The sequence below is a fragment of the Ahaetulla prasina genome, chromosome 2, assembly GCF_028640845.1.
Source record: "Ahaetulla prasina isolate Xishuangbanna chromosome 2, ASM2864084v1, whole genome shotgun sequence".
Classification (NCBI taxonomy): Eukaryota; Metazoa; Chordata; class Lepidosauria; order Squamata; family Colubridae; genus Ahaetulla; species Ahaetulla prasina.
The window spans coordinates 259,740,325-259,761,152 of NC_080540.1; the positions used below are offsets into that span (position 1 = coordinate 259,740,325).

The following is a 20,828-nucleotide window of genomic DNA, read 5'->3' on the forward strand; positions in this document are numbered from 1 at the left end:
ACAGGAAGACCTGAATCTGAAGAAACAGTGATTCAGACTAGAAAAGGGCTAAGATTATATATTGTCCTCCTATCCATTTAACATACACAACAAATATATTTTGATAGGACTGTAAAATATGACAGCTTGAAAAACCTGAAGATTAAAACATCAACAATTTATGACATGCAGATAATACCACTCAGCTGAACATTTTTCTTTAAAAAATCTTAGATACCCTCATTGTGAAAGTAGAAGTGAAAAATCCAAATTGAAGTTAAATACTAAAAAGGCAAAGTTTATGCCAACTAGCATGTCATTTCAACAGCAACAAAGAGTAGCATAATGTTTTTCTTTAAGGGTTATCCGTGCTAATATACTCTATAAAACTGGACCCTGAGAAAGAGTGAGGAAAAAAAAGATACGTGCCATTGAGTTATGGACTTACAAGACCTAATCAAACCATTTCCAAATAAAGTTGGAGTTATGTTCAGTAAGCAGAAAGTTTTTATGCAAGTGGATTATGGACCAGAAAAAGTTACTTCGGTTGTCATGGATGAGGGAAATAAAATAAAAGAAAGACAATGATAGTTGTATATGATAGATCTACAAGAACAAAACTTTATTAGAATTTCCTTGGAAGATATAACAGTAATCACTAAATAAAGGTCAAAGTGATGAGCATTTATCCATATAATCACTGACTCATCATTCTGCCCCCTTACTCCTCCGCCCGCCCCCCCCCCCCCCAGATACCACTAATTCGGACTAAAATCCACTTGAAAACATTTAACTTCACTATACAAAGCCAACCTTCTCAGATAAATTAAATTCAAGATGTTTGTAAACCAAGAAACCAAACTGAAGCAACAACAAGGTAAGGAATCTCTTACGAGCCACAAACCAATATGTTGTAAACTGCAAGGATCCACCTCTTCACCTTCCCACCGTTTCATCCCATTAAACGGAATGATGGCAATCATGCACGCTGCTTGGCTACATTTCCATTATTTTGCCCTGTGCAGAAATGGGCTCCCTACCTAAGCAGTAGGAGCGGGAGCAATCTTTATTGATCCATGACGGCATCTTTCTAAAACCGGCTGTGGAGGGAGTAGACCTATGTATATAGCTCTTGAATAGGAAGGGGGGAGGGAGGGAAGGAGAGAGGGAGAGAGAGAGAGAGAGAATCCTCGTGGGTAGCTCACTTGCACTCTTAATTAAAGAAGAGATGTTATTGACACGCACCCACCCCTTTTTGTTGCCTTCTGGAAATTTACCCCGCTCGCAACTGCCCCCCCTCCCAATCCAGTTGATTCCAACATCTGGGGACATCCCCCCCCCCAAACCACAGGGGCTTCCAACTCATCAAGATCTTTATGGCAGGCTTTGCACAGCCCGACCGAGAGAATGGCACCGGTTGGGGAAAGCCAGGGGGTTAGCACGGATTCCCTCTCGAGCCGTTTCCCAGCGGAGGCGAGCTTGGCTGGGCGGTCGGCGAGAGGTTTGGGAAGCCGGCTTGGATGGGGGAGAAAAGCGGAGGGCAAGGGCGGAGGGGAAGGTGCCGGGACCGCGGACAGCTCCTCGCCCTCCCTCCCCCCCCCCGCCCCTTCGGCTGCGCTGTACGTATTATCTGGATTATTTTGATCCCAGCCCCGTAGCCCCCTGCCTGCGTTGGCGAACGCTCCGGCACGCTCCTCCTCTCCCCCGGGAACATCCAGCAAGAATCCAGGCCGGGAGATTTGACGTCAGGGAGCGCTTTCGTCCTTTTGACGTGGAAGCGCTCATTCCCATTCTGGCCGTGGCGGCTCCGAGCCCGGCTCCAGCATGAGACGAGCAGAGAGCGAAGGAGGCGACGGCGGCGAGGCACTTTCTTAGCAACTGCCCGCTCCTTCCTCTCCCGTAGCAACCAGAGCCGAAGGGACTTTCCTCGCCTTCTCCAGCAACGATTCCCGACTTCTCCGGCTGCCTCCTATTCGCTAGCATTCGTTTACTCTCTCTTTCTCCCACCCCACCTTCCCGGGAAAGTATCCCTTTCGCTCTGCCGGGGCCATGGAAAAGAGATGCCGGGCAGGGCAGGGCGTGATCGGGGCTCTCCTCTGCGCCTGGACGATGGTCCAGCTGGCCAAGGCAGAGCGGCAGTTTGTCAATGAATGGGCTGCCGAGATCCCGGGAGGTCTAGAAGCCGCGCGGCTCATAGCAGACGAACTGGACTACGAACTTCTGGGACAGGTAAGACCTTTTTTTCTTTTCTTTTTCTTTTCTTTCTTTCTTTTTTTCTTTTTCTTTTTCTTTTTTTTTAAAAGTTGGGCAACTTTCCTCTTTCCCGAAGCCAAGAGAATGAGAAACGGCGGATAATGGATCCTGTGACTGGCAAGAGATGCAATTGGTGAAGGACTGCTCTGCTGTCTCTTTTGATTTGGGAAGAGCGCTCCACACCTTTCCCTGCAAATCTTTTTCCAGAGATTCTCTGCCTTTAAAGGTGCCTTCCTCCTCGTCGGTACTGCTGTCGAAACGAACAAGGAGCAAGTTTTCGCTCCTCGCTCCTGATGAGAAACTTTTGAGTTCTTTCCCACTTCTGCCCCATCTTCCGTCTTTAGAATGGTCGCCTCTGGTTGTCTGTCACCCTGCCCCTGCAGCGTTTCCCCCTTGAACAGATGGGCTTTATTTTGTTTTTAATTTGGCCAGTTACCACGTAACTGTGACTCCAAGCAGCTTCACAGATTAAAACAACAGCTATGACCAATAACCCACGGAATAACCCCTAAGGTAAAACAGCCCATTCCAATCGTGACAGCGGAGGCAAGGGATGATTTGGGGACCAAGGCTGAGCGGGGTTGCATATGATCCGTTCTCCTGCGCAGAAGCCCATGTGCTGAATGGAGCAAGATCAGCAGCAGATGCTGGAAATTGCAAAGCAGGGAATTAGGTGAAAGCCCTCTGGGAACGCCACTTGGCTTGGCCTTAACCCTTTCAGCTGCCCAAATGCCACCGCTGAAGTTCTGAATGCTGGGGTTCCTGAGCTCCTGCAGATGAGTTGGGTTTAGATGGGTTTAGTTATAACAGCGAAAGAAGAGACTATTTTGGGGGTTGGGATCTACCCCTACAGATCCCAAAAAACAGACATTTGAGATTGTGTAAAGAAGTCACCAGTCAGAAGGTCTGGGCAAAAATAAGTTACAATATTTTCTCTCTTTACTTGAAAAAAAGCACAATGATCAAGATGTAGGAGGCTAAAGGCACAGCTACAATTAGTAACCCCTAGTCTCCATATTCTATACTATATTTTTGTTCCTCTGTAAGCTCTCTCTAACATCTGTTTCCTTTTCTTTTATCACCTTGTTTTGCTTGTTTAACCAAGCTTTATGGTGTGGGTACATAACATGCATAACATGTGAGTGTGTGTGGTGAGAGAGAGAGAGAGACAGAGAGAGGGAAGGAGGGAGGGTGTTAAGTATATGGTGAATGACTCCTTGCCAGTTTATAAATGGCTATTTGGCAAATAAAAGTATGCAAGATCTGATTCACTGCTGACTGGGATGAACCAGCTCACTGTGTTATATAGCACAGGATGCTGTCAAAATTGCATTGGCAACAAGGCAGACAAACAGAAGAAAAGACAAAAAAATCAGATGAAGGATGTTATAGATTTACTGACTATATTCATCTATATAACAGAGATGGAGAACCTTACTTTCTACAGCTGCTGGTTGAGTGATCAAGCCAACATGCCCAGTGCTGGAAACTGTAATTCAACAATACATGGAGAACCATGGATATGTCAGCCTATCAGTCTATACCACTAAGGAATCACCCATATTAAAGCTAATCTTTCAAATAATGGAGCATAATAAATTGCTACAAAAAGATTGCATTTAGTCAATTGTAATTAATTCCACTATGCAATCTTCCACAAGAATCTATTTATTGGGCATTACGGAAACCTGGTTGGGCACTGAAGGGGGGGTTCCCCTAATAGAGATGTGCCCACCAGGTTTCCGAGCATTCCATCAGCCGAGGGCCCAAGGTAGGGGTGGCAGGGTGGCGGTTATTATTAGAGAGTCTGGAACCGAGGGAGACCACTGTGCCTCAGATAGCTGGGTGTGAAACCCTCTATGTGAAGTGGGGTCGTAGGACTCAGGTGGGCTTGTTGATCACGTACCTGGCTCCTTGCTGCATGACAACAGCCCTGACCGAGCTGTTGGAGTTGCTGGCTGGGTTGGCAACCCCCAGACTGTTGGTCATGGGGGATTTCAACTTGCCATCAACTGGCGCAGCATCCTCGATCGCTCGGGAGTTCATGGCTTCCATGACGGCCATGGACCTGACTCAATTAATTGATGGCCCTACTCACATTGGGGGTGGCACCCTAGACTTGGTTTTTATCTCTGGCCAGTGGCTGAATGATCTGATTTTAAATGATTTAGTTATTGAACCTTTGTCATGGTCAGATCATTTTCTCCTTCGTCTGGACTTTCAGACCGCTACCCACCGCTGCAGGGAAACAGAACCAATACGTTGGTTCTGTCCCAGGCGCTTGATGGACCCTGAGAGGTTCCTGACAGAGCTTGGGCCGTTTCCCGATACCTGACCTTAGGACCTTCCGCCGCGAACTTAAAACCTACTTATTTCGTCTTGCTGGACTCGTTTAAATTTTAAATTATCAAATCGATTTTATGGGTTTTAAATTTTTTGTAAATTTTAGAGGGTAATATTTTATCCATAAGTAGCCATATCAAATAGGTTTTTTAAGGGTTGTTTTTAGTTTTGTATTGTTGTTTTCTTTCTGTATTTTATTCCTGGCTGTACACCGCCCTGAGTCCTTCGGGAGAAGGGCGGTCTATAAATAAAAATATTCTATTCTATTCTATTCTATTCTATTCTATTCTATTCTATTCTATTCTATTCTATTCTATTCTATTCTATTCTATTCTATTCTATTGGCAAACCATTGTAGCTATGCATACTCCCATCATCAGTTTTCTTCTTTAGCAAATTTAACTCACAAGCTCAACAATACTCCTATTTAAAAAGAATACTGAATTTGAACCTGTAATCAGCACTTGTCACAATAAAATTTCATTTAAAATTTAGAATTCTGACCTCATCTCTGAAAATTGGTTCATTGTATACGTTATAATACCCTGTTTTCCCCAAAATAAGACATCCCCTGATAATAAGCCCAACTGGGCTTTTGAACGCATGGCAATAAGTCCAAGCGCTTATTTCAGGGTTCAAAAAAAATATAAGACAGGGTCTTATTTTTGGGGAAACACGGTATATGTTATGAATCAAACACACATTCTCTCTCTCTCTCTCTACTTCTCCCCCTCCCTCTCTCCCGTTCTCTCTTGAAAACAGAGAATAAAGTATGCATTGCTCATTTTGTACACTTTTCTTTAAATGTATGTTTTTATTTATATAATGCATTTTTATTTTATTTATATAATGCCACAAATCTGCAAGTACTTGTACATTTCTCCAGCATAAACAAGAAGAGAAGAGAATATGATTTGAAAAAATAAAATATATGTTTATGAAATCCGCTTATTTTCTATTGAGAAAATTTCTGATACAATTTCAGTCATATCAATTATCTAATTCCTCTCCCATGCAAATATCTTAGATGCTATATAACATAAATCTAATTTATCACTGAGCTTATGTCAAGCTACCTTTATTTATAGTCCTGCATGTATATCCATGATCCCATTATGATCATAACCAATGTGTTTGTTTCTTTAATAGCCTTTTTATGATTTGTTGTTATTGTTCAATATTTTTGTTTGATTTTAAATAAAATGAAATTTTTATGGAACTTGAAGAGGAAGGGCACACATCATTATAGAGCTAAATCATACCTTAATACGTGAAATTGAGAAGAAACTATTTGGAAAATAAAACCAATAATTATGAATATTTCTCTGAGCTATCAAGGCAAGTGCTATAGCATGATATTTACTATTAATTCTCATCAATTTTATGCAGGTGATTAATTACTTAAAGCTATAGAATGGAGCACATACATAGATATACACACACTATTACTACCAAAACAGAAACATTTCTTTCTTAGTAGCAGCCATTCTGCTTTCATATCTGAATCAATCAATTTCTGCATCTTCAGAAGCTCACATTTCCTATCCCAATTAAAATTCCAGTAAAACAATTGATATCGAACGGACTGTAGACCAACTAGATTGCTATTTAACTGAAAGTAAAATCACTCAATCACTAATATGCGTTTTAAAATTTCCTGTATAAAAGCACTGAATAAAGAAACAACTGATAGAAAAGAATATTTGAAGCTCAGGGCTGAACTGTGGGTCCCCGGTGCTCTCTGAGCTTGGTTGTTTTCTGGCAGACATTTCATTACCAAACAAGGTAACATCATCAGTGTATAAAGAGATTTTTATACAGAGGAAAAGAAAGAAAACATACTTCTTTATCAAAATGTTTTTAAGTAATAGTAAGATTGAAATCAACATTCCACAAGTAAATTTCTTGTGGAAACATTAAGGATTTGATCACTGTATAGTAAAAGTAAGATTTCAGAACAAGCAACCATTATTTGCCATTCTATTTATTTAAGACTTGAAGAATTAATGCAAAGACATTTCATGGAAAAACATACCAGGAGAAATAACAGTAGCCGATCATTTAATTATAGCAATAGGTAATAGTTAGAACAATTCTACCATACATTTTTGCTATTCTTAGATTTAGTTATTGTGAACTGATGATGAAAATGAGAGGAAGTAAACACATTGTATTCAGATTTCATGTATTAATTCTATTAATATCACAAAGAATAAAGCTTCCTAAAATCACTAATTTGGGAAGAGGACGAGAAGAGATTATTACAGGATACAAGAAATGCACAACCAAGAACTAAGGACACAGATTACAGTAATGTAATCTCCTCAAGTCCTGGAGATGGTGGAAAAATATGCCAGTGTAAATTGCACTCTCCCAGAAATTAGAGCAGTGAGTGGTGGTGTTCTTGCAATTTTGATGAGTGAAATTAAGAAAGGTAAAATGGATAGATTTCCCTGGTTTTGTTTCCCATCCCACTGAGCATTACCCTCTGGTAGGAAAAACCGCTACTAATTGCTCTCCTTAAAGTTTGATGGGGTGGGGTGGGGTGGGGTAGGTGCAGAACTGCTCAGAACCTTTAATCTGCCAGTCAGGAAATTTCTAAATATGAGTCTAGCACTCTTTTGAAGCAGCATTAAACCTGTGCTCCAAAGTAGATCACGTGATAGGTCACAGGTGCAGAGGAGGAGTAGAAGATGAAGTGGAAGGACCCTCTCTTATCACATCGGGAAATGGAGGCTTAGATAATGAAATGAAAATAGCACAATGAACTTTAACATAATTTAGTGCAAAATTATGGTAGTAATTTAGGAAACAAAATCAAATGCACAGAGATAGGCTGTAGCTTGGTAATAGTAGATTTGAAGAAAAGTTTGAATAGAATCTTGTTTTGATATTTATATATTTCAGTATTAGAGATTGGACAACCATTTGTTTGAAATGGTATAGAGTTTCCTGCTTGAGCAGGAGATAGGACTAGAAGACCTCCAAGTGCCTTCCAACTCTCTGTTATTCAATATTACTTTGACATCAAGTTTGATGCAGAAGTTAAAGGTAATGAGCTAAAAGCCAGGAGACAGTGAGTTCTAGTCCTGCCATAAATGTGATATGTTGACTTTTCGCAGTTACTGTCTCAGCCCTAAAGAAAAGGTAACAATGGCAAAGCACCTCTTGAAAATGTCCAGAAAACATCATGAACTTACCCATGTGGACACCAGCCATTTAGACTAACTCAAAGTTTGGATAGATACAGTAGACGATTGATTGACTGATTGATTGATTGATTGACAGACGGACGGATGGACGGACAGACAGACAGACATATATGATAGATAGATATAGGATAGATAGATGATAGATAGATAGATAGATAGATAGATAGATAGATAGATAGATAGATAGATAGATAGATATAGATATAAATGATAGCTCACACATAAGTAGACATAAACAAAGATAGATGATAGAAGACAGACAGACAAAGATAGATGATAGAACATAAAGAGAAACATAATATGATATCAGTGCAAGAATACCTTCAATTATAGTAAAAAATCCATCATTCTAAAACACTATATCATTCATCTTTCACAAAGAGCCATAGTTGACCAGTGTCTAAAATAGGCATGTTTTAACAAGCTTTGGGAAAGCCACAATAATGGAAGTGAATGCTCACTTAGGGCAAAGAGTGGGAAAAGGAGAACTTTTTAGAAGAACAAAATCCACCCCGAGAATGCTTTCTCACCTCTGGTAGCTGGAGATCTTCAGCAGTCATATGGAATTTATCTCAATTTCATGGATACCCAGGTGCTTAACTGTATAGGTGATAATCATAATTTATTTATTTTATTTATTTATTTATTTTGTCACAACATCATACAAAAAGATTATATAGTATATAAACATATATATGAGTAAATGTTAGGAGGTATAAGCATATATATATATAGGAAGAAAAAAAGAAAAACAATAGGACAGGAACGGTAGGCACGTTTGTGCGCTTATGCACGCCCCTTATGGTCCTCTTAGGAATGGGGTGAGGTCCATAGTTGAAAGTTTTTGGTTAAAGCTTTTAGGATTATGGGAAGAGACCACAGAGTCAGGTAAAGTATTCCAAGCACTGATGATTCTGTTACAGAAGTCATATTTTCTGCAATCTAGATTAAAGCGGTTAACATTAAGTTTAAATCTATTGGTTGCTCTTGTATTATTGCAATTAAAGCTGAAGTAGTCTTTGACAGGAAGGACATTACAATAGATGATTCTGTGAGTTAAACTTAGGTCTTGTCGAAGGCGACGGAGTTCCAAGTTTTCTAAGCCTAGGATTTCAAGTCTGGTGGGATAAGGTATTTTGTTGTTTTCAGAGGAATGGAGAACTCTTCTTGTAAAATATTTCTGGACACGTTCAATTGTATTGATGTCAGAGATGTGGTGAGGGTTCCAAACAGGTGAGTTGTATTCTAGAATTGGTCTAGCAAATGTTTTATATGCTCTGGTTAGTAGTGTGGTGTTTTGGAAAAGAAGCTACATAAAATTAGGTTTACAACTCTTAGAGCTTTTTGCTATGTAGTTGCAGTGGGCTTTGGCACTTAGATCATTTGACATGAAAACTCCAAGGTCTTTAACGGGATGGGGTCGTCTGTAAGGTAATGTCCATCTAGTATGTACTTAGTTTTGGGTTCTTTTTCCTATATGTAAGACTGAGCATTTGCTGGTTGAAATTTGGAGCTGCCAATTTTAGACCAAGCGGATAGATGATCAAGGTCGTTTTGAATGATAGAAGTATTGTCTGTGGTTTTAAATAGTTTGACAGCATCAGCAAAGAGAACACAATTACTTGAGATATGGTCACAATGATCATTTATGTATAGTATAAAGAGTGTTGGTCCAAGGACGCTGCCTTGAGGAACGCCACTCTTGACAGGAACAGGATTCGATAAAGCATTGCCAATTTTGACCACTTGTTGTCTGTTAGACAGAAAAGCAGATATCCATTTGTGGAGGGGTCCTGAGAGCCATAGGATGTTAGTTTTAGGAGAAGTTTATCGTGTACTACTGAGTCAAAAGCTTTGCAGAAGTCTATGTAGATTGCATCTATTGATTTGCCTTGATCGAGATTTGAAGTCCATATGTTTTTGCAATGGAGAAGTTGTAAGTTACATGATAATTTTTTCCTGAAACCAAATTGTTTGTTGGAGAGTAGGTTGTTAGTTTCTAAGTGTGAGGTAATGGATTGGTTGATGATAGATTCCATGAATTTGCAGGTGACGCAGCAAAGGGAAATCGGTCTGTAGTTTTCGACTAAGCTGGGGTCTCCTTTTTGAAGATAGGGATGACTGTGGCTAGTGACCAAAGTTTGGGAAGAGAACTGGTAGTGAAAGCTTTATCAAAGATAATACTTAGGGGTTCTGCTATATTAATGGAAAGTTTTTTTAAGAAATATGCACATAGTCCATTGGGTCCAATAGAAAGCGATGGTTTTAAGTTGTGAAGAGCTTTTCCAACGTTGTCTTCTGTGAAATCTATATGAGTTAAATCATCATAGTCATTGCTTGTTCGTTTGTGGAATGTCGGATATGTGTTATCGGAGTTAACAAAAACTGAACCAAAGAAAATGTTGAACAGGTTTGCTTTGACTGTTTCGTCATTGCATTCTTTGTTGTTAGAATCTTTTAGTGGTGGGATGGATCTTGAGTCTTTAAGTTTATTGTTGACAAAATTATAAAAGGCACAATTAGAATTTGTGCGTTCATTGGAATTTGAATTACAACAGTAGAAAATGCAATAAGGAAGCTCTCCCATAAACAGAAAGACCAGCACTTGTTGATCTAGTTGAAGTTTATGTGTGTTTTTTATGAGCAGTTCCAAGCAAAGTATATTAGATTGATCCAAATGACAGATGACAAGCGTATGAATAGTCTTCTTCAGGGCCTTCTGTTTGGTTGGGCAAAGGCCTTCTTGGCCATGGCCAAGAATCTACATGGGGCCAATTCCTTTCACAGCTAAATTTGATACTGTCCCTGAATTAACAGACTTCTAAATTAAGTCATTTTATCTTGCTTGGATTGAGCTTGTCTCATGTCATCCAGACACTGCCAGATCCTAAACACCAATTCTGAATTTCCATTATGTTCTACAGTAAATTAAAAAGTGAATACTGCATTCAAACTGACAGTATGACATGGCTGCAAAAGAAAAAAAGGGAGACATATAGTTTTAGACTATAATGTGTACAAGCCCATTCCAATTCCTACTAATAAAAAAAGATGATTAGCTCTTCTTTGTTGGACATGTTCAGGCAGAGACCAGCAAACCATCTGTTGGGATTGTTATAATTTGATTTCCTGTTCGTATCAGCAAATTGGACTGAAGAGCATGTATGAATTCTTCGTACTTCTATATTCTATATTTGACAATAATAAAAAGATCTAAGAATAAAATACTTTCACTAGTGGAAATAATTAATATGATATGATAAAAAAAATAAACAAAATTTTCAGATAAAAGCCTACAAATAGTAATAATTGAAATTTTAAGAAAATATTAACATTAATAGGTAGTAGCAACAATTTCGCTCCACTTTTGTAATGTGTGTACATAGACAGATCATGAGGGAAATGGAGCTAAATCAGCTGTATTGAAATCAGTGAGATTTATTCCTGAGTGAACATAATTAAGATTGTTCTGTGAAATTTGGACTGAGAAAATGTACTGTATTTTTCGGAGTATAAGATGCACCTTTTTTCCCCAAAAAAGAGGGTGAAAATCTGGGTGCGTCTTATACTCCGAATGTAGCCCTCCCCCCAGCTTCTCAAACAGAGGTTTCAGAGGCTGAAAAAAGCATCAGAAAAGAAGCTTCAGAAAAGAAGCCCCCAAACAGAGATTCAGAAAAAAAGCCCCCAAACAGAGATTCAGAGGCTTTTTTTTTCTGAAGCTGTTTCAGAGGCTTTCAGAGGCAGAAAAAAAGCAAAAAAAAAAAAAAAAAGCAAGGCACAGAGCTCACAACCAAGGAACCTGTTGCTAAAATTCACCTCTGGAAGAGCTGATTGGGGTATTCTGGGAGGCTGATCCATCCACCGGATTTGCCAATTAGCTTTTCCTCCCCAAAAACTAAGGTGCGTCTTATATTTTGGTGCGTCTTATACTCCCAAAAATACGGTACCTAGTAAAATATACTCAAACTTTTTCAGGAGGAAGGTCCTTACATAATGTAGCTAGAAACTATTTTGGTGACAATGGAGAAAGGGGGAAAAGAGGAGGGAGCAATTAATGAAAGAGGGAAGGAGCTTACAATAAATACCCTGATGCTACTTTTGTCATTCTGAGGACAGCAGCAAGCTCCTATAGAGGAATATGTCCTATTTGTTTCTGTTTCTTGTTAAAATAAATTTAACCACATGTTCCACTTTGGTGTATGTTACCATTAAATATAAGCAATGCACTTTCATTTTTATGCAAACATATGCAAGATTTAAAAGTACTAGTAGAACATAATTCTGCTTCCTGACCCTTTGTTTTTAAAAGACATTTTATTAGGCAATTGTGTACTGCTGCATGGCTTCAGCTCTTAAAGTAAAAGGATTTCTGGGCAGTTTTGATTGTTTCTTGCTGTTGTTGTGCATTATGGGAAAAATATCTTAAAATTGTTTTGTACTTTACAGATTGGGGTACTGGAAAATCATTATCTACTTAGACATAAGAACCACCCTAGAAGATCTCGACGAAGTGCTTCTCATATCACTAGACAACTGACAGATGATGATCGTGTAAGTAATACATGTATGCTTTATAGTGTCTTTTAAATGTTAATTCTAAGCCCACTTCTAAGTGAGTAAATCTTTCTCAATATAGAAACTTTCACCTCCAAATAACTATATGTGAGATTGCCTGCCAGTTTGCTATTTCCAATTCTGTGGAAATGATGTGATATAATCCTTCAATAATTGAAGGATTTCTGATAATTATTATATTTATATTTCATATTTTTATCCAAAGATCTTAAAATATGTTTATATGGTTTCTTGTTTTGACCCTGAGGCTGATCAAATCTTAGTCTAGACCACATTGGAATATTTTATTTGAAAAGCAACACCTTAAAATGAAGAAATTGTAGCTGTTGGCTTTAAGAACTGAGCAACCGCATGAAATTCCAAAAGGCACAATCAAGTAGAAAGAAGGCATTTCTTAATTTACGTATTTGCTCATATTTATTTCTGGATCTCTTGTTTTACATAAGTACTATATCTTCTGAAACTGACATTAAAAGCGTATTTTGTGTTTACTATTCAAATCCTTGTAATTTAGGAATTAGGACGTTTGCAGACATTTCACTAATATTTCACAGATGAACAACAACCCCTATTTTCAAAGTTGCTAGTCCAGCAAACTTCAAAAGGGTTCAATTAAAGATTAAGAAGGAATTTTTAAGAGTGTCCCTTTAATAGCTTGATCTGTTACTGAACAGGCTTGAAATAAACAAATTGTTATCGAGCTTGGAGTCCTGCCTCATTCTTGACCCACACTTAACATTTCTGTAGTACTTACCAAGCACTAAATTCTAAATTAAATATCTTTAAATTATATTACAGTAACCAAACTATCTTTACAATTCCCAAGGCATGTCACAACTTTTGAACACCCCTAATGTTTGGAAATTGAAAGTTGACAAATTTGACACACCCTAATTGCTGCATTCCTATTCATCTAACAATAAATTTGTTTCTAACAGTACGTGCAATAACACGATATGCAGTAATTAACTGGAAAAACATCAATTGAAAATACATGTTTCAGAATGAATACCTTCAAAAAAGAAGCCTTAAAACCTGGTTTACAGGTTATTCACATATCTGGAGTAGGGAGTATTTGCATTATAGTGAGTCAGAAGGCAATGTTATTGAATGCCCACTGTGGTTTCTTGCTCTATGGGATATTATCATCTGTATTCATTCGAAAGGTGACCAAAATCTAGAAAATTAGTTTCACAATGCTAAATTCAAAAGCAAAGAGTTACCAAACAAGGATCATTTTTTCTAAGTGTAAAGCTTTCTTTAAGTCAAGCTTGACTCTTGACTCCTAAATGCACACTCTTATGGAAATAATTGCTTCAGAATTTGAGAATTTATGCTTATATATCATATAGTTATTTCATGCTTATGCTTATATATACTGTTGTGACAAAATAAAAAAAAATTGCCACAGTAATTTCTGCTTTGACTGGGCTGAAAAACTATGAAAAATGGGTGCCAATCAAAAATGTCAAACCACCATTGATATGTACTGTAGGTCTGATGCATTATGTCTTATTCTTGTCCCTAAATTTTCTTTGATGTTTCTCTAACCACTGGGTTCCTAATGAGTTGTATCATTTGTTTTGTAGAAAATACATTTTCAATTATGTGAAGCATTTTTGTACTGCACAAGATGCCTTAGATCATCACTGGTGTTTAAATTTCTCACTGTCTTTGAGATTTCTTGATGATTCTGCTGCATTTAATTCATAATAGGAAACATCACGTGAATGATACTCCTACTCTAGAAAAATAATCATTTGCCCAAGCCAAGCCCATTAGAAGCCATGTTATGTCCTCATGAAAATAGCTTAGCTAATGCAATTATTCTTGTTCTTCAATGCAATTAGAGATATGGCTCTGTACTTTTCTACTTCATCTCATTTTTTAAAAAAAAATATCTTTCAACTTCGTCGAGATTTAAAACTAGGACTTCAAATTTCAGGCCAGAGTTGTGCTGAGGAATATATCTTATTTGGCCTTGCTAAAACTTAAAATGCTGCCTTAGCAACATTTCAGGCGGAAGAATAAGTGGGTTTTGATTCCTGCCATCACAGCAGCAACAGCTAAAGGCCTGAATGAGAAAATCTTTCCTAAGTAGAAGTGTTAAGACTGATCCTAGAAAGAGACAGAATGAGGTAGCAGTTGCTTTGCATGTCAGTAGCTGCAGGGCAGGTGAGGAAAAAGTAATTGCTAGGATTTAGAGGATATTGCTGGATAGTCAAAACTGCACTGTATCCTTAAGCTAGCTTGCTGCCTTTAGAAATATGATCTGATGAACAGTATGAGTATTTTCTGCACATGGATTGAAGAGATACTCTCTTATCCTTCATCTTGACAGACTTGAATACTGGGCCCTGTCTAACAAAATGAAATTCAATGTAGAGAAAAGTAAAGTCCTACACTTAGGTAAGGAAAACCAAAAGCACAAGTATGAACTGAGGGAAACCAGGCTTAATAGCAGTGACTATGAGAGGGATCTTGGAGTTTTAGTGGACAACCGGCTAAATATGAGCCAGCAGTGTGCAGTGGCAGCTAAAAAAGCCAATGCAATTTTAAATTGCATTAACGGAGGGATACAATCAAGATCAAGTGAGGTACTAATACCACTCTATAAACCCCTAGTAAGACCACACCTAGAGTACTGCATCCAGTTTTGGTCACCACACTATAAAAAAGATGTTGAGACTCTAGAAAAAGTGCAGAGGAGAGCAACTAGGATGATTAGGGGACTGGAGACTAAAACATATGAAGAACGGTTGCAGGAACTGGGCATGGCTAGTCTACTGAAGAGAAGGACCGGAGAGACATGATAGCCGTCTTTCAATACTTGAGCGGCTGCCACAGAGTGGATGGGGGTCAAGCTGTTTTCCAAAGCACCTGAAGGGCAGACAAGGAATAATGGATGGAAGCCGGCCAAGGAGAGATTCAACCTAGAAATGAGGAGGAACTTTCTGACAGAACAATCACCAATGGAACAGCTTGCCTTCGGAAGTTGTGGGAGCTTCATCACTTGAGACTTTCAAGAAAAGATTGGACTGCCATTTGTCAGAAATGGTGTAGGGATTCCTGCTTGAGTGACGGGCGGGGGTTGGACTAGATGACCTATAAGGTCCCTTCCAACTCTGTTAATCTGTTAAAATCTTGGGTAGCAAAAGCCATGGGAGAGAGACAGAGAGTCCATATTAGATTTCTGGTCCATGTTGTAAGCGTACAAAATTTGTGTTCCAAACAATGTTATTACAAAAAGCATACTTCCCATGACAAAATTCTTGACAATGGGAAATCCCATAGATTGTACATATATAATACATACATTTTATAATAAAAACAAGGCAGATTAAAAATAAGACAGTATCATTCATTTTTTATTCTTGGATTATGGATCATCACTGCTGGATCAAAGATAGTGCCTTCTTGTCAGGCTTTTATTATCCTTTTAAAATTAACAATAAAGGGCTGGATTATAAAAAAGGAATTTGATTTCCCAAAATAATAAAGTAAGACTGATAAATTAGCAGTATAATTTAAAAAATCTGCCAGTAAATAGTATATAGACATGTTCCACTTTTGGACTGTAGTATCTTTCTCACATGTACTTATTCTATTTTAGTTATGACCTCATAGTAAGAACTTACTAAATGTGACTTGTTTGCAATCACATGCAGTCACAGTGTCATGCTGATAACATGTCAACTGCAAAGAACAACTCTGCTTCTAGTATCTGTCTTACAACTGCAGTTGTTTCCTCACTTATAGGGCAGAAGCCAAACAGGTGCTCACAGTGAGAAAAACCAACCAATGTTCAACTGCCTAGGCCAGGGGTCTGCAAACTTGGCTCTTTTAAGACTTGTGGACTTCAACTCCCAGAGTTCCTTGGCCAGTTTTGGCTGAGGAGCTCTAGGAGTTGAAGTCCACAAGTCTTAAAAGAGCCAAGTTTGCAGACCCCTGGCCTAGGCAAATTTCATGACACACTCCTAAATATAAGGAAGATATGTTCTGCAAACCCCAGCAATTGGTTAGACACTCAGGGATAATACACTTTTATTGTCCCCAGATTGAAGGAGCATGAAGGAGATTGATTCCTCAAAATTATGGAACACAGAATATTTATGGTTGAGGGGGTAATCAATTTAAAAAACAAAAACTTGAGAAATACATTCCCTCAACCAACCCTTCTGTCCCTGTCAAAGAGCACCTGATAATATTTAATAAACATAGTAATCATTAACTATTTGTTATTTTTCACGGTATCAAAAATCTGTATATAGGCAGCTTCTCTTCCTAATGCTGTGGTCTCGAAATCATCCATCATAGTTAAATTCATAGAACATCCTGAATAAGGCCACACATGCTATTAGGACATGTGTGGAGAAGATCTCACAAAGTAACAACAAAAAGAGGAATAAGCATTTGTAATCTCCGTCACTCAAATGAAAACAGATGAAATACCAGCCTGTATTATGCAAAAAGTCTTATAAAAACATAGGTATTTAACACTGCTAACAAGTACAAACTACTACCAAAAGGAGGAGATCTCTTAACTGTTTTATCAGACACGTGTACAAGACTGACTTAGACTTAGAAGACATAGACTTAGAATAACTTCATTGTCACTTTAAATATACACTAATCGGCATACATTAAAACAAAATTTCATTGCATACAGCTCTCACAATAAATCACAATAAATCACAATGGTCACAATAAATACTTATGGTACGGCAAATATAGGCTAATATTTCACTCAGATGAAGATGAAAGATGATCCATGGAATGGAACTAGTATTATACTCTGACACAGAAATACAGCCAGCAGTACTCTATGAGATGTTCAGCCATCATTCACATCAATATATGAATATGCAGGTGCATTCACATGAAGACAAAAATTAGAACAAAAGCTTGTATACCCATCCCATAGCATAAGGGTGTGTAACCTATGGCTCATGGGCCACATCCTTCCAGCATTTTATGGGCATAACATTTTGAGAGTCATATTTTTCCACTGAGGGAGGTAGGGATTCTAAGAAGTGGCTATTTTGTCCCTTAAACTCCCCAAATTTTAAGACTCTTCAAAAGGTCTTAAAATTTAGGCTTACCCATTTAGTAATATTAATGGCCTTGCTCCATATGTCGATTATATAGAGCATCTATCTGCATCTTTATTCTGCCATGATACTATCTTCATCTCATCCATAGCTAAAACAGCAGAAAATCTTAAACGGTTCTTAGCTGTAACAATAATAAAATTAGCATCTTTATTTTATTTATTTATTTATTTATTTGTCACAATAGTATATATAAGCACAAGCATGAAAATAACTATATAATATATAAGCATATCTGTTTTAAGGAAAAACCATTATTCTAGTAATGGTGCTCTGAGTTCCTTAGAAAGCCTGTGGGTTATACATGGAATAAACAAGACTTCAGTGTGCATTTATAGACACAAGGACCTCCAGTATTTTCTTATCTAGCTATTTCTTTATCTATCTGATGCTATTTTAGGTGACTTGGGCAGAACAACAGTATGAAAAAAAGCGAACTAAGCGTTTTGAATTTGGAGACTCAGCAGAAAATCTATTCAATGACCCAATGTGGAGCCAACAATGGTACCTGGTAAGAATTTGAATCTACATGTAAAACATATATGTCTGAAGAATCTTTTAGCATTGCTTCATTTGGGAGATCATTCAAAGTATAATAATAGAAGTTGGCTTTTAGGTTATAAACTATGATATATACAATCATCTGCAGCATGTTTTATGATTTTGAGATGAAAACTGTACGATCACAAAACTATTCTCTAGTGGAAAAATTCTCTTACTGAATTTGCCTAAATATATTAAAGTTTGAGATAAGTAGCAATTGTGAAAAAGAGCACAAGCTTTATAAAATTCAGTGGAGAAGATAAGTATATCTCAAATGAAAAGAAAGGAAGGACATGATGAAGTGATGTCATTTTTTAATCAATCAGTCACAATGTGACTCAGCCCCTTTTTACTAACAAATAATAATTTTAAGAGAAGATGATTCTAAGAGATTGAAATTGGTAATAAAATATAGCCGCTCTCTCCCATCTTGTGCTCTCTTGATTTAAGATTTCATTTCTTATAATCTTCGATACTAGGCAAAAGAATTTGGGTACAGCTAGTGTGTACAGTACTACTATGCAATTGTATAAATGTTTACACTGAACTAAAATCAAATATAATATAATACATTTTATAAACCATATTTTTTTCAATGTGAAAATATGTGCCATATGAACTGACACAAAATTTCAGTAAAGGAGAGGCTATTTTTTCAGCAATACTAACTAAATAAAAAGTGGCAAATTTAATAAATAAAATAAAATAGTGTATCTCTGTAAACAATATTTAAAAGTAGCTTTTCTTGATGTAATATTAAATAAACAAAAGCTATGCAGAAGCAAGTGTGCATTAATTCATTCATTCATTCAAAGAGACTTGATTGCAGCATATGTAAGAAAATTAATTAATTTTTACAATGTGTTATAGGCAAAACAAGTTAGTAACATTTGCACAATGCATAAATAAATATAATAACAACAACAACAACAACAGAGTTGGAAGGGACCTTGGAGGCCTTCTAGTTCAACCCCCTGCCCAGGCAGGAAACCCTACACCATCTCAGACAGATGGTTATCCAACATTTTCTTAAAAATTTCCTGTGTTGGAGCATTCACAACTTCTGCAAGCAAGTTGTTCCACTTATTAATTGTTCTAGCTGTCAGGAAATTTCTCCTTAGTTCTAATTTGCTTCTTTCCTTGATCAGTTTCCACCCATTGCTTCTTGTTCTACTCTCAGGTGCTTTGGAGAACAGCCTGACTCCCTCTTCTTTGTGGCAACCCCTGAGATATTGGAACACTGCTATCATGTCTCCCCTAGTCCTTCTTTTTGTTAAACTAGACATACCCAGTTCCTGCAACCGTTCTTCATATGTTTTAGCCTCCAGTCCCCTAATCATCTTTGTTGCTCTTCTCTGCACTCTTTCTAGAGTCTCAGCATCTTTTTTACATTGTGGCGACCAAAACTGAATGCAGTATTCCAAGTGTGGCCTTACCAAGACATTATAAAGTGATACTAACACTTCACGTGATCTTGATTCTATCCCTCTGTTTATGCAGCCCAGAACTGTGTTGGCTTTTTTAGCAGCTGTTGCACACTGCTGGCTCATAATTGTCTTTTGTTTCTCCTAGCAAGATACAAGAATCAACCGATCTTTGCGCAAATTGGATCTCCACGTCCTTCCAGTGTGGCAAAAGGGCATCACAGGGAAAGGAGTTGTCATAACAGTGCTTGATGATGGGTTGGAATGGAATCACACAGACATTTACTTTAACTATGTGAGTTTAATATTTAAGTAGTAATCATTATTTTTTCATTTCCAATTTCATGATTAGATTCTTGGAGTTTAAAAATATTCCTTTTCAATAATAAACATGATTGAGTGCCTTCAAGTGAATTCTTTGTCAGCTTAGTCTGTAGATTCTGGGGAGAATTCAAAAGAGTTAAAAATCACATGCTCTATGATGATTGGGTAGAGAAATTCAAACATGACAACTAAATAAACAGTGGCAAATTTAATAAATAAAATAAAATAGTGTATCTCTGTAAACAATATTTAAAAGTAGCTTTTCTTGATGTAATATTAAATAAACAAAAGCTATGCAGAAGCAAGTGTGCATTAATTCATTCATTCATTCAAAGAGACTTGATTGCAGCATATGTAAGAAAATTAATTAATTTTTACAATGTGTTATAGGCAAAACAAGTTAGTAACATTTGCACAATGCATAAATAAATAAATAACAACAACAACAACAGAGTTGGAAGGGACCTTGGAGGCCTTCTAGTCCAACCCCCTGCCCAGGCAGGAAACCCTACACCATCTCAGACAGATGGTTATCCAACATTTTCTTAAAATTTCCAGTGTTGGAGCATTCACAACTTCTGCAGGCAAGTCGTTCCACTTATTAATTGTTCTAACTGTCAGGAAATTTCTCCTTAGTTCTAAGTTGCTTCTTTCCTTGATCAGTTTCCACCCATTGCTTCTTGTTCTACCCTCAGGTGCTTTGGAGAACAGCCTGACTCCCTCTTTTTTGTGGCAGCCCCTGAGATATTGGAACACTGCTATCATATCTCTCCTAGTCCTTCTTTTTGTTAAACTAGACATACCCAGTTCCTGCAACCGTTCTTCATATGTTTTAGCCTCCAGTCCCCTAATCATCTTTGTTGCTCTTCTCTGCACTCTTTCTAGAGTCTCAGCATCTTTTTTACATCGCGGCGACCAAAACTGAATGCAGTATTCCAAGTGTGGCCTTACCAAGGCATTATAAAGTGGCACTAACACTTCACGTGATCTTGATTCTATCCCTCTGTTTATGCAGCCCAGAACTGTGTTGGCTTTTTTAGCAGCTGTTGCACACTGCTGGCTCA

The 20,828-nt window shown here is 37.8% G+C and overlaps 1 protein-coding gene across 1 annotated transcript in view; it reads left to right on the forward strand.

The window, feature by feature from the left end:
• The first annotated feature begins 1,724 nt into the window (after positions 1–1,724).
• The window catches only part of PCSK1 (proprotein convertase subtilisin/kexin type 1), a 51,070-nt gene continuing 31,966 nt past the window's right edge, over positions 1,725–20,828 (forward strand). Inside the window, exons 1-4 of the mRNA XM_058171587.1 lie at positions 1,725–2,208; positions 12,234–12,338; positions 17,874–17,984; positions 19,589–19,735. Of these exons, the coding sequence (XP_058027570.1) occupies positions 2,029–2,208; positions 12,234–12,338; positions 17,874–17,984; positions 19,589–19,735 (543 nt within the window). The 5' untranslated portion in view covers positions 1,725–2,028. The remainder of the gene's footprint in view (positions 2,209–12,233; positions 12,339–17,873; positions 17,985–19,588; positions 19,736–20,828) is intronic.